Genomic DNA, 13,851 nt, shown 5'->3' with positions numbered 1-13,851 from the left:
CACCAGCCTTGTTGCTACGAGGAGCACAGAAAAAACACTGAGGTACTCTGGGATATGGAGGAGAGGTACTCCAGTGACCCCTAGTGGATGAAAAAGAAATGTCTAGCTTAAAGTGCTAAAATCATATATAGTGTAAAACGACATACTATAATATAATATGAACAAGTTAAACAATATATAATAGTATATAAAGAAATAAAATGTATATAGAAAATAAAAATAAATACTGTGTCAATGGCTAATACCAATGTGCTGTAAGTGCTGCCATTTTGTGGCTAAATATTAAAAGTACAGTATACATCCAAACCGAGCCAAATACAACCAACAAAATCCTATTAAATACAAAAAAATACAAAAAATCTAAGCTGGATACCTTATCTGAACTGATAACAGCTAACCAGCGGATAACATCCAATGTGTTTCACCATGACGCAGCTACGTCCTGTCACTCAGACACATTTTGTTAGAATCTGGAAGAAGCGCAGTTCTGCAGCTCCTGTTCTAGCGGCTATTATCAGTCTCCTGGCCACGGCCACAGGATTGATAAGCAAGGCTGCAGATAAGAAATAATATGGAAATTATTACATTATCAATTGGGGCCTATGGATTAGTATGTTGCAGACTGTAGAGTAATGATTTGGAATTGAGAATTTACCATGAGACATACCAGCCACTATTACATACAAATACAAACTGTCCCAATTTGTGAACTTACAGGGGGTGGTGCTTATGGGGTAGTGGGTGGGGCTTCATTGGAAAGTTTGTAGAAATATTGTGTAAGCTAGTCAGCAGTAAAATTCATGATAATACAGATACTCAGTAGCTGGTTATCTCCATGCCAGTAAGAAATATGGCTGACTGACTGCAGTGATGTGAGCAGTCAGCCATTTTTGTCTATGGACAGGTATATGAGCCCAGTGCACAGCCACATCAGTGGCAGTTGACAGTTGAAGCTCTGGTGGCTGATACTATAGTCTTGCCTTGGAAGAGCGAGCTAGTGTGCTTTGCAGCTAGTGTTATACTTCCAGCGATTTATCTTGTTGTTCAGAGCACAATAAAATCTGTGGTTTTCCTGAACATTTTTTTATTTTATTTTTTCTATTTGGTGGATTTATTGGACATCTGGAGATGAGCCGGAGAACGGAGCTGAGACGGCTCCTGGAGGATCAGAGGAGGTGGAGCCGTCACGGAGATCATGGTAAGTGAGATTTTGGGGCAGTGATTTCAATCTAAGGAGCAGATTTATCAAAGATTGGAGAGAAATGAAGTACTAAGTGATCAGCTTCCAACTGTCATTAAAATAACAGGAGCTGACTGGCTGGTACTTCCCTCTCCCCACATTACCTTTCTCCAAGCTGTGATAAATCTCCGCTATGTCCTCTCAGCCTGTGTGGCATGCGGGTGGTAGTTGGAGTTAGCTGCACATTAGCTATATGTCCTGCCTTATACTATGTGGGAGATTCCTGAAAGCTTGGGGAGAGATAAAAAGGTCTATGTACTAAGACTTGGAGAGAGATAACGTGAAAGGAGATAAATTACAAACCAACCAGTTCCTGTCATTTTTCAACACACAGCCTATAACATGGCAGTTAGGAGCTGATTGGCTGGTACTTTATCTCATCCACTTTATCCCAGGCTTCATACATAGACCCCAATATACCAACCAATCAGCTCCTAACATTTTACAGTCAGAGGGGGAGATATACTAAGCCTTATCCTTAAAGTGATATAGTGGATAGAGATAAAGCACCAGCCAATCAGCAATGTTACAGGCTGGGTTTGAATGATGACAGTTAGCACCTGATTGGCTGCTACTTTATCTCTCTCCAAGCACTGATAAATATCCCCCCATGCTATGTTACCCTGGGTAGCATGCGGGTGGCAGCTGGAGATGTGGCCCCCATACATCAGCAATAAATTAGGGCAATTAGGCATTTTGCAGATCATTGTGTAAACAAAATCCACAATATATGGGGATCACAGATCGCAGATTCTGACCAGTGATTGGTAAATCAGGTTTTTAAATATGTTGAATTTCACAGATCAATTAAAGCTGTAGATTGCTAGTGTATGGTAACAATCAGCAGATTTGCAGACCATTACTAGTAACATGATGAGACTTTCCAGATTCATCAGATCTGTATTTGGTGAAAATGATCTGCAATCACTGAACAATATCTGTAATGTATGGGGGCAGATTGGTGGATTGGGGAATCTTTAACCACTTAACTGATGATGTTTCCCTCTAAAACCATTTATAACAGTGTTTTCCTTAAAAAAAAATTTATTAATATTACTTAAAAAGTATTTTTTTTCAGTATTATATTATACTCATCTGCAGAACGTATCTCCTTGTCACACACTGGGGGACACAGTGGGGTGGGCGCATGTGATCTGACCATGCTGCACATTATCTCTATGCCCTGCCACACACTTTTTATATATACATAAACCATCCGCCCCTTATGGGTACTGTTCAGTAATAACACCGGTGCTGAGGATTTGGGATCACACGTAACACAAGGCTGATTTAGGATCTATTGAGCTGCCATCTCTATTCAGCTGCTGGACCAATAGGGGGGTGACGCAGTCTGATAACAATGCAATGTGCTCCGAATGCCAAAATGAACTGGCAATGGGGTGTGATAGATAGTGAAATAAGAAGATCATGGACGGGTGCGAGTGGTGCCGCATTAAACCCTGTGGAGGCCCCTAGGCAGCCGAAATCTCAGCCCCCCTCACAAACTATCTCAATATATTTTTAATTTTACCAACCAACAGTCTACGATCTGGAAACTGTAATGTGACTCTGAGGTCTATGGTTTATGTACTTTACAGAGTATGGGAGATATGTGGGTCAGGTTGGAGGGATTCCAAGCATGAGCTGGATGGAAAGTTTTGGGGTGGAAAGAGGAGTGTGAGCAGATAGTGGGTAGTGTACGGGATCCCGGGTTGGGTGAGATGTCACCAGCAGCCATGAGAAGGTACAGGGTGAGATAGAGGACATGCCCGGATGAATTGTGGGTGTGAGGTGCTTCTGCTTATGCAGGCCTGAGAGTGCTCTGGTGCAGGGAACAAAGCAGGTCATGGTGCAGACTAGCGAGGAGGGACGCAGTGATGGGGAACTAATGCAGAGGGAGAAATAGGAGCTGACAGCTGAGCTCTGGGTCCAGCAGCTGAACAGAGATGGACACAGCCAGCTTGGCCCAAAGTAACATGGTGTCTTCGAGTTCACAAAATCACCAAGTCATTGTATGATGTAAGGGGTTTCTCATACTCAGCCCTCAGACCACTGACAGGTCACGTGCTGCAGACCCCCTAGCTGGGGCACAGGTGGGCTCATCACTCGCTGTATCTGTCACATTTCAAAAGTTCCAGCACATTCATTCCTGACTGACACAGTCTAGGGAGACACAGGAGGTCTGGAAAACATGGCCTGTTAGGGGTGCTGAGGACCAAGTATAAGAAACACTGACCTGAACCATTAGAGCTCAGTCCTCAGCATGTTTTCATTTAAAGACTAGTTCAGTATTTTTAGATGATTTTCCCGTTCCGCTACTCACTTATGTTCCTTACAGGCTAGACCAGACTCTCCCACAGCCCTCACACCCTTATTCCCATCTCTTTATTACCCTACTCCCACCTATTCTACCCCCACTAATGCACCCTCACATCTAGCCCAATCTCCACTCTGAGATGCACTCGTTCCTCTGGTGCCTTCTCATTTATTCCCCCTCCGACCACTCATAGATATTATAGGGGCTCCATGGGATACTTATGGTGGATCTGTCCGAGAATCACAGGGTTCTGATCGTCTGAATGTTACACTCACTGGTATTACCATTCCCTACTCCGCTGCAGACACACACAGCAGTACTCACTCATGCAGCTAAATGCAGCTAATTGTACTGCTGCTGCTCATTAGAAACATCCAGCGCTGCCTCCCTTCTCTGCTCTACTCAACCCTATTTGGAAAATCTACACCTGGAATACATTTCTAGCGTCCTGCCTGAGCACCCCAGCCAGTTTGCATGTATTTGGGCACCTTGGGTTTGTCATAACGAGGCCTCCTCCACTATATCCCCTGCTTACTAGATCTGATATTTTATCACTTAATGATTTGTCATGCCAGCACTCCCTCTTCCTCCTCCCTTCCTGCCTGCACCCCTACCAACACTCTCTTCTTTCTCCCCCTCCTCCTTTTTACCTCTCATTTCCCCTCTTGTCGCTTTTCTTGTCTCCCTATATCGCTTCTGTTTAGTGCAGCTCCCCTCAGGCCTTCTGTTCTACCTGCATTATTCTGTGTCTTTTCTTACTGGAACACCTAGAGATCCATTCTCCCAATGAAAGCGGCTCCTTATTGGTTCCTTTCTTGCTTAATGCTGTAATATTGCTCTTAATGGAAATTTCACTTACAAAAATAACTATAATAAATGAAACAACTCTTATTCTGACAGTCTCTTACAGTGTAATACTATCAATGATATACCAAAATGTTTACTGTAACTCAAGTTATTGATCGGCAATTGATTGGTACATGTTATCGATAGGTAATTGTTATGGCTACTATATAAGATATATCTTTTCAGATGATTCAACCCAGACCGTATTTGAGGAGAGACTGCGGTCTGAGCGCCGAGGAGGTGAAAGGAGAGCTCGTCAGGACACCCAGGAACATCTGCAGAGACCTCAGAGGGAGCAGAGACACCGAAGCCGTTCTCCTCTTCCTGCTCCTGAGATGGCACCAACAGACGGACCAAGTCCAGATCCTCTCCCTGGTCCAAGTCATCTACAGCCAACGTCTCAGCAGCCAGCGGAGAATAGGCAGAATCTCTCGGACATGGTGCACGAGATCGTCATGCAGATGAGGACAGCCGCTGAGGGAGCTGACAATGAGCAGAATATCCCGGCCATTTTGGAAGAGATCATCGAACAGAACAGGCCAGCTGTGGTGGAAGAGATGCACAGGCAGAATGTCCAGGCCCTGCAGCTAAGGATCAGATTTTTCCAATCTACCATCATTGCTGGGGATGAAGCGACACAGTCATGTGCCATCTGTCTGATGCAGTACCAAGATGGGGAGCGAGTGTCTACCCTGCCCTGCAGCCACAAGTACCATCCAAGCTGCATCTCACAGTGGTTTGCAACACATTCCAGCTGTCCCCTGTGCCGCAGAGAGTGCATCCCAGCGCAGATTGAGTGTTGGATCTCCTGAATACGGTAAGAGGAAGATCTAAATTACCACCTTCTCTAGATTCCATACCACCTCCTCCACTCTACTTTGGGCCTACTGCCCACACTGCTCACCGGGCCTAGTGCTCGCCTATTGTGCCATTCTATTGGGTCTAATGCCCCTTTTATATTGACCGGCCTAGTGCCTGCCTAATGATTCCCAGGCCTAGTGCCTGCTATGCCCACGGGCCTAGTGCCGAACCCTGGTGGTCTAGGGTGGGACCGTCTGGATTTACCCATCCTAAGGGCGGTGGCTGGACCAAGCTTGGTCCAGACCCGCCTACCGCTTGGTCTTGCTCCCACCACCTTCGGCCTTCCTTGAATCTTCACCTGGGCAGTGGTGGCCAGTAAAAGCTATTTTACGTCGCACACCACTGTCCCAGGACTTCGACGGTTTCACCACATCTGCGGCATTGAGCCGACTTATCCATCCTGCGGCCTAGCACCGGATGAAGCGATATCACAGCTTAGCACTGACTTACAACACCTATAGCCTAGCGCCGACTTATCCAATCTGCGGCCTAGCGCAGGATCAAGAGATACTACGGCCTAGTGCCGACTTACCACACCTGTGGGTAATCGCACAATGTAAGACTACTGGGCATTGTGCCCTTGCCTATACCAACCTTGTCGTCCACATAGTAGCTTTGGGCTTACCGCCCACTGTGCCCTGGCCAATTGTTGCCTATATGTGGGACTTTGCTGCCATGGGCGTGTTGCCCGCCTACCTGAAATGATCCAAATGCTTTGGGCCTATTGCTCACCTACCTGAGCCTCTTACAATAGCTTTGGGCCTTATGACCACGGGACCCCGACCTATTGCTGCCGTTAGGGGCTAAAGATTCTATCCATGGGCCTAGTGTCCATGTAGTGTGCACCTCCATTGGGCCTTCTGCCCACACTGCTCACCGGGCCTAGTGCTCACCTACACTGCCATTCTATTGGGCCTAATGCCCCTGTATGTCACCCGGGCCTAGTGCCCGCGTAATGAATCCCAGGCCTTGTGCCTGCTATGTCCACGGGCCTAGTGCCCGAACCCTGTTGGTCTAGGGTGGGACCGTCTGGATTTACTCATCCTAATGGCTGTGGCTGGATGAAGCTTGGTCCAGACCCGCCCAACGCGCGGTCTTCGCCGGAGGCGGGATGTCTCCTACCACCTCCGGGCTTCCTGGAGTCTTCACCTGGGCAGTGGTGGCCAGTAAAAGCTCTTTTCCATCGCACACTACTGTCCCAGGGTTTCGACGTCTTATCCACATCTGCGGCATAGCGCCGACTTATCCAACCTGCGGCCTAGTGCCGGATGAAGAGATACCACAGCTTAGCGTTGACTTACCGCATTTGTAGACTAGCGCCAACTTATCCAACCTGCGGTCTAGCGCAGGATCAAGTGATACTACGGCCTAGTGCCAATTTACCACACCTGCGGTTAATCGCACAATGTAAGACTACTAGGCCTTGTGCCCTTGCCTATACCAACCTTGTCATCCACACAATAGCTTTGGGCTTACCGCCCACTGTGCCTCAGCCTATTGTTGTGTATCTGGGGGACTTTGCTGCCATGGGCCTGTTGCCCGCCTACTTAATATGATCCAAATGTTTTGGGCCTATTGCCCACCTACCTGAGCTTTGTGCCTAATGACCACGGGGCCCAGCTATTGCTTCTGTTGAGAGACAAATCTTCTATCCATGGGCCTAGTGCCCGCCTAATGTGCAAGTCTATTGGGCCTACTGCCCACACTGCTCCTCGGGCCTAGTGCCCACTTATTGTGCCATTCTATTGGGCCTTATGCCCCTTTATGTACACCGGGCCTAGTGCGCGCCTAATGCGACCCAGGCCTAGTGCCTGCTATGCCCACGGGCCTAGTCTCAAACTCTGGTGGTCTAGGGTGGGAACGTCTGGATTTATCCATTCTAAGGGCTGTGGTTGGACCAAGCTTGGTCCAGACCCGTCCTCCACGTGGTCTTCGCCAGAGGCGGGATGGCTCCCACCACCTCCGGGCTTCCTGGAGTCTTCACCTTGACAGTGGTGGCCAGTAAAAGCTCTTTTCTGTCGCACACCGCTGTCCCAGGGCTTCCGACGTCTTCACCGACAAGTGTCGGATCTTTGAGCTTCACCCGCGGGCGGAGGTGTGTAACAGCTCTTTCACAACTGCCACCACCCTCCAGGACTTCCGGCACCTTTCCCTGCATCTTCTATCTTCAATCTTCGGGAGCTCTTCACTGCTTCCTCCCGGCTGACATACTGCTCACCCGTGCCCGGCGCTGGCTGATATGAGCCAGTGCCAGGAGGCGGGGCTATGATGTAGCGAGCCAGGATTGACTTGCCGCCGCCACTCGATGCAGGTACGCCGCCATTACACACGTGGAGCGGAAGTGCTTATTCACCAATGCCTCCATGGCCGCTGCTGAACTCTGCATCCAGCTGGACAGGTGGGGACTGGACCAGACACGGCCCAGGTCCCCAGCGCTGCCTGGTTCCACTGCCGGATACTTCCCCATAGGACGGCACCAGGATCCCTCTTGATCCCAGCCCGTCCCAGGCAAGGAAGAACAGAGCACATAGTAGCAGGTCCAGTGACTGCGCTAGTACACTGGGCATTGCTACACATGTGCAGTACAGGTCCCTCTTGATCCCAGCCCGACCCAGGAAAGGAAGAACAGAGCACATAGTAGCAGGACCAGTGACTGCGCTAGTACACTGGGCATTGCTACACATGTGCAGTACAGGTCCATGACATTGGTCATACTACGGTATTAGATTATCAGTGATTGACAGTCTGATTCCGCTTGATGGGTGGGGAGGGGTGGCAACAGCCTGTTTCTCAAAATGGATTTGTGTTGCCAATGTTTTTAGGGAGGGACTAGGCCAGGATTATCCGCCTGAGGTTGTAGATTTCATGGCTCCTTCATAGTAGACGCGGTGGCTGACTTGCGCGACTCCTTGGGTCACTCAGCCGGCCGATAGTGTTGCAGAAGATCTGATACTACCTCCTAGGATGCAGCTCGGATCAGTAATGCACGCAGGAGGCATGACGCATCCTGCTGTATTACCATATTAGCGCTACCACTGCTGCTTTTGTATAAGCAGCAGATATAGTTCCTCCATCCACATCTGAATCAGGCCCACTGTGCTCCTACTGGCCAGTGGCCATCTTATGTGTGGCACCGGGGGAATCCTTTGCATACCCCACAGCCGTCCTGCTTTGGATAGGATAGTCCCGCTTTTCGGGAACTGTCAGGCTGTCCCATCCGCGGGGAGCAATGTCCCGGGGTGAGGGGAGTTAGGGGGAGCACTCTAACCCGTGCTCTGCATAGCATACATGCCATGTGCAAGGAATCTACCAGAGCCTGATTCAGGAGGCGTCATATGCAAATAGACATCACCTGATGGCTTCTCTGATCTGCTGCTGTTCTGAGCATTGTACCACCTGTGTTAGCATCGATCATCTGAGTAAACCTTAGGCCTTGACGCACCAAGAAAACGGGTCCGACATCAGTGGCGGAACTTGAGAGTGTTGGGCTCAGGTTCAAAAATATGTTCTGGGCTCCCCTCCTCCGTCATAAGGGGGTTTTCACATCGGCGATGTCATTTATAGCTTCGGCTTTTGCTCCCCTTGTAGTGGCTATGGCCCCTGATTCTGCACGGCCTTTGACCATGGTTCAGGGTGGGGGTCTTATTTCCGTCCCATCCAGACCGGCGATGCAGCAGTTTTTGCAGGCATGTCAGGACATGGGAGCGGCTGTTGTCCAACTGGGTATGAGCGCACCTGCAACAGTAGAGTATACTAGGGCGCCCGCTATGGTTTCTCCTCCCCTTTTGGCCGCCTCAGTAGCTTAATCTTCGGAGGCGGCTTTAACTCCTTATTCATTGTTTGATGAAGAGCTGAGAGAAGATGAAGCTGTTTCCTCGGCGGAGGCGTTGGTGACTGGTCAGACCGAGACTTCAGGTGAGGCAGAGACAGATTAAGGGGGGCCAGGGGATATGTTACCTTGGGCCCTCTCGCCTCTTAGGGGCCCCCCATGAGGAACCAATTTTGTCTTTCAGGGATGGAGACAGCAGCTTTGCCTACATCTCTGCAGCGGCCGGGGCCACCCGCAGTCACAATCAGAGCACCTGCCTGGCAGCTCCTCACAGAGAGCTCTGATCGGCAGATCTCTCTGCATTGGATACATTACACCCACACAGCTGAGGCCGGGAGCTACTGAGCATGTGCAGCAGCAGATCAGCTCACATGGACTCCAGCAGTTACTATCCTCCTCCTCCTCTTCCTGTTTTGGTTAATTTTGTATTTTGTATGTGTATGCGTGTGTTTTGTAGGTATGCTGTGTGTGTATGTGTAGGTATGCTGTGTATGTATGTATGTATGTATGCTGTATGTGTGTGTAGGAATGCTGTGTGTGTATGTGTGTATGCTATGTGTGTTTGTAGGTATGCTATGTATGTATGCTGTATGTGTGTGGGTATGCTGTTTGTATGTATGTATGTATGTATGTATACATGCTGTGTGTATGTATGTATGTATGCATGATGGGTGTGTGTAGGTATGCTATGCAAGTATGTATATATGTATGTATGCTATGTATGATGTGTGTTATGTGTATGTATGCAGTGTGTATATAAGCATGCTATTTGTGTTTGTAGGAATGCTGTCTATGTATGTATGTATTTATGTGTGTGTGTGTGTGTGTGTGTGTGTGTGTGTGTGTGTGTGTTTTGTGTATGTATGCATATGTGTGTTTGTATATATGCTGTATGTGTATGAATGCATGTATGTGTGTATGCATTCTATGTGTGTAGGTATGCTGTGTGAATGTATGTATGTATGTATATATGCTGTGTGCGTGGGGATTCCGAATGTCATTATGCTGACATCGGCATCCCTAGCGGTGGAATGCCGGCAGGGGGGCGAGCGCAACTTAGCCCCCTGGGGGCTCGGTGGCGAGTTACGCTCACCACAGGTTTTATTCTCTCTCTATGGGTGTCATGGACACTCATAGAGGGGGAATCACCTACCTCGCCGGTATACCGGCGGCGGCATGGTGCCCCCATTGGGATCTCAGTGTCTGTATTGTGACTGCCGGGATCCCGACTGTCGGTATGCTAACTGGGGATTCAGAGGATGATGGCTCTGGCTCTGCTACTAGCGCGGTCAGGGCATGGAAGCGTGCTGCTAAGGGGGGTATTCAATTACGTGCCTTTTTTTGACCAGTCAAAAAAAATAGCACTAATTCGACCCAGGGCATTCAGTTGCGGGCTTTTCACCCGGTTTTTAATCCATTTTCGCCCATGCCATTTCACTTTTTTTTTTTGAAATCGGCATTGGCAAAAATTGCGCCTAAAATGAACGAAAACACCTGCAAATTTGCCAAAACACGTGTATCGGCGGTGGATTCCCCAATACACGTGGTTTTCGCCAGTGCCGGATTTTTCGACCAGTCAAAAAAAACAGCTCGAGCATTGAATAGGGCGAATGGAAATTCGACCTAAAAATGGGTGAAAAGTGCAGTTCTTTCGACTGGTCGAAAAAAACAGTACTAATTGAATACGCCACTAAGTATGCTAGGCAAGAGGCGGGTTAGGCGTGATTGGCTATGCTCTGGCGAGTTTAGATAGTTTGCGCAGGGCTTAGCAGCGTTTAGGCGCATGCAGGAATTGTTGCGCTGTTTGTTGCGTGTTGCGCTGTCTTGTACGTCTCCCCCTGTCCTCCCTACTCGGGGATTAGCTACTCGCCACTGTTGGCAGTGGGAGTTTAAAGGGATTTAACAATTTTTTACCTGGACTGACGGACTTAATTCGGCTTAATTATACTTGATTTGGCTAATTGGATTTCAATTATATGTCCCTCAGCAGGTTTTAAGTTTTACCTCTGACCGAGTTTACTTGTGTGACCCCCCCCACCCCTTTATTTGTTTTACCTATCCTATTGTATCTATATGTTGCTTCGATTGGCCTGAAGCTCATTTACATGGAATTTCCATGATTTTTTTTTTCTTTTTGGCAGATCGTCAGGGTGATAGGCGCAAGGGTTGCATAGCTGGCCGCACATGTTTTCTGCTCAGCTAGGTTTATGGCTTTAAAATTAATGTATGGCGTAAACTTAATTTCTCTTTTATTTAACGTTTAAAACTCATTTAAATAAATTGCTAACAGTTTCTGCCAAATTCACGTCTCCGTGTCGTTATTTTATGTAAGGTTTATGTTGGGCATCACTGATGCATACATAGCGCAATCCTCAGCCGTTAGGAGGGTGAGTATAACCCTTACTGCCCCCTGTGCTGTACCTGTATGTATGGTATCAGGGGTAAGAGGGGATGTATCTGAGGCCTGGGAGCCAGTAGGCAGGTTACTTATATAGCACGTCAGAGCTGCACAGCAATGTCCATAGGGGTTATACATGTAACATGGTTACAGACTAGCACATCTCGTTACTAATATACTAGATAATAGAAGGGGAGGAGAGAGCTCTACTACAGCAGCAACAGCTGACTTTCTGCGGGAGGAGAGGACACAAAGGGGGAGAAATCCTGAAGATGCCAGTGGCAAGAGCTGATCGGGGGAAGCAGTGGAGGGGTCATTGGCAGAGATAAGTGGGTGGGAGTGTAAGGTGATTACAGTAATCCAGGGGAGAGATATGGGGATGGTGAATGAGGGGATTTATTATCTTTAATGTAAGAAATGAGCTGATACCGGAGATAATACGGAGGTGGAAGCAGCAGGATTGGGCGAGGGTCTGAATGTGGGGGGATAAGAGGGAATACAGATTATGGATTGCACCAATAGGTACCTTAAATGGCAGCCTGAAGAGAATGGGGGTCTCCTAACAACACTCCAGACTAGAGATCTGGATATGCAGAATATCTCCGGCGCTGTGTATGGTAATAATGAATGGGTTATGTCATACTCAGGTTACAGGGGATGTGTGTGACACACTTACTGAAAAGGGGCGGTGCTGATGGCAGCTGTCACAAGCGGGGGGCTGGGGGCGGGTAAGGTTACATAAGGTTACAGACATGTAGTGGTCTCTGAATAAGGTGGATATTTGCATGGATCACTGATTGCTGGAATTACATGTGACTCAGACCCTCAATTACTGCACGGGGAATGTATCCTAAACACAGTGTAAATAATACATACGGATTACACAATACATAATATTCCAGGAAACACCTGACCGGTGCGTCATAGGCAGCGATGCTGGCTGTGGTGATTAGGACGCCTTTCTGTCCATCAGTGTCTGGCTCATTCCTCACCATCTCTGCTGTCACTAGACGAATAACATGAAACGCGTCGGAAATGTTCCCCTAAGAGATCAGCAAAAAATATAATCAACAACTTTAATACTTTGGAGAAAATCCATCTTGTTTTAGTCGCCAACTTATTATATTATAATTGGGCAAAGTCTAGCAAGATAATCATCCTGCCTCAGGTAAAGAAGAATCGCTGACGTGTCTATTACTATTTAAAAAAAAATGGGTGTAGATACTATGTTGAGTGCGCACTAATTGGAGCAGCTTGGTGACGTGATGTGGTAACCTGGAGGCAACTCTCTATGAAATACCTCCCATCCAACCAGTGGAAATAATCATGCAAAGAAGAAATGGTACCAATACATACAACCTAGCGCTTCATGTAGGAGGGCCACTGTATTTAGTAGTCCTCATGAATGGAGTCCCACAGGAAAAAGCAAGAAAAAGTGCATATAGTGAAGAACCGTTACACAATATACAGTTCAATTTTTAGATTAAAAAAACATTTATTCTGTGTAATTAAAACATCAATCCACACATATATGAGTGTGTGAGCAGCAACAAGAGTGACACAAAGTGCAATGTGTCTAGCAGCAGTTATGATATCCACACAGGGAGTCCAAATGTGCAATTACCAGATATCGAAGAAAAGAAGGCATGTAATGTGTATCAGTCCAGATCAGCAGCAGCAGCTCCAGTCCAGATCAGCAGCAGCAGCTGCTGCTGCTGATCTGGACTGATACACATTACATGCCTTCTTTTCTTCGATATCTGGTAATTGCACATTTGGACTCCCTGTGTGGATATCATAACTGCTGCTAGACACATTGCACTTTGTGTCACTCTTGTTGCTGCTCACACACTCATATATGTGTGGATTGATGTTTTAATTACACAGAATAAATGTTTTTTTTAATATAAAAATTGAACTGTATATTGTGTAACGGTTCTTCACAATGGGGGTCATTCCGAGTTGTTCGCTCGGTAAAAATCTTCGCATCGCAGCGATTTTCCGCTTAATGCGCATGCGCAATGTCCGCACTGCGACTGCGCCAAGTAAATTTGCTATGCAGTTAGGATTTTTACTCACGGCTTTTTCATCGTTCTGGCGATCGTAATGTGATTGACAGGAAATGGGTGTTACTGGGCGGAAACAGGCCGTTTTATGGGCGTGTGGGAAAAAACGCTACCGTTTCCGGAAAAAACGCAGGAGTGGCCGGAGAAACGGGGGAGTGTCTGGGCGAACGCTGGGTGTGTTTGTGACGTCAAACCAGGAACGACAAGCACTGAACTGATCGCAGATGCCGAGTAAGTCTGAAGCTACTCTGAAACTGCTACGAGGTGTGTAATCGCAATTTCTCTATCGTCCTA

At 47.5% G+C, this 13,851-nt stretch overlaps 1 protein-coding gene across 1 annotated transcript; it reads left to right on the top strand.

Annotated features, from left to right (window-relative positions):
* Positions 1–935: 935 nt before the first annotated feature.
* Positions 936–11,320, top strand: LOC134948378 (E3 ubiquitin-protein ligase RNF12-like). The gene is made up of 2 exons (XM_063936312.1): positions 936–1,198; positions 4,590–11,320. Exons 1-2 carry the CDS (start codon positions 1,129–1,131, stop codon positions 5,213–5,215), a joined length of 696 nt encoding a protein of 231 aa, XP_063792382.1. The 5' UTR covers positions 936–1,128; the 3' UTR covers positions 5,216–11,320.
* The last annotated feature ends 2,531 nt before the right edge of the window (positions 11,321–13,851 follow it).

This window comes from Pseudophryne corroboree, chromosome 8, assembly GCF_028390025.1.
Source record: "Pseudophryne corroboree isolate aPseCor3 chromosome 8, aPseCor3.hap2, whole genome shotgun sequence".
Classification (NCBI taxonomy): domain Eukaryota; kingdom Metazoa; phylum Chordata; class Amphibia; order Anura; family Myobatrachidae; genus Pseudophryne; species Pseudophryne corroboree.
This window is presented reverse-complemented; position numbering and strand designations above follow the sequence as displayed.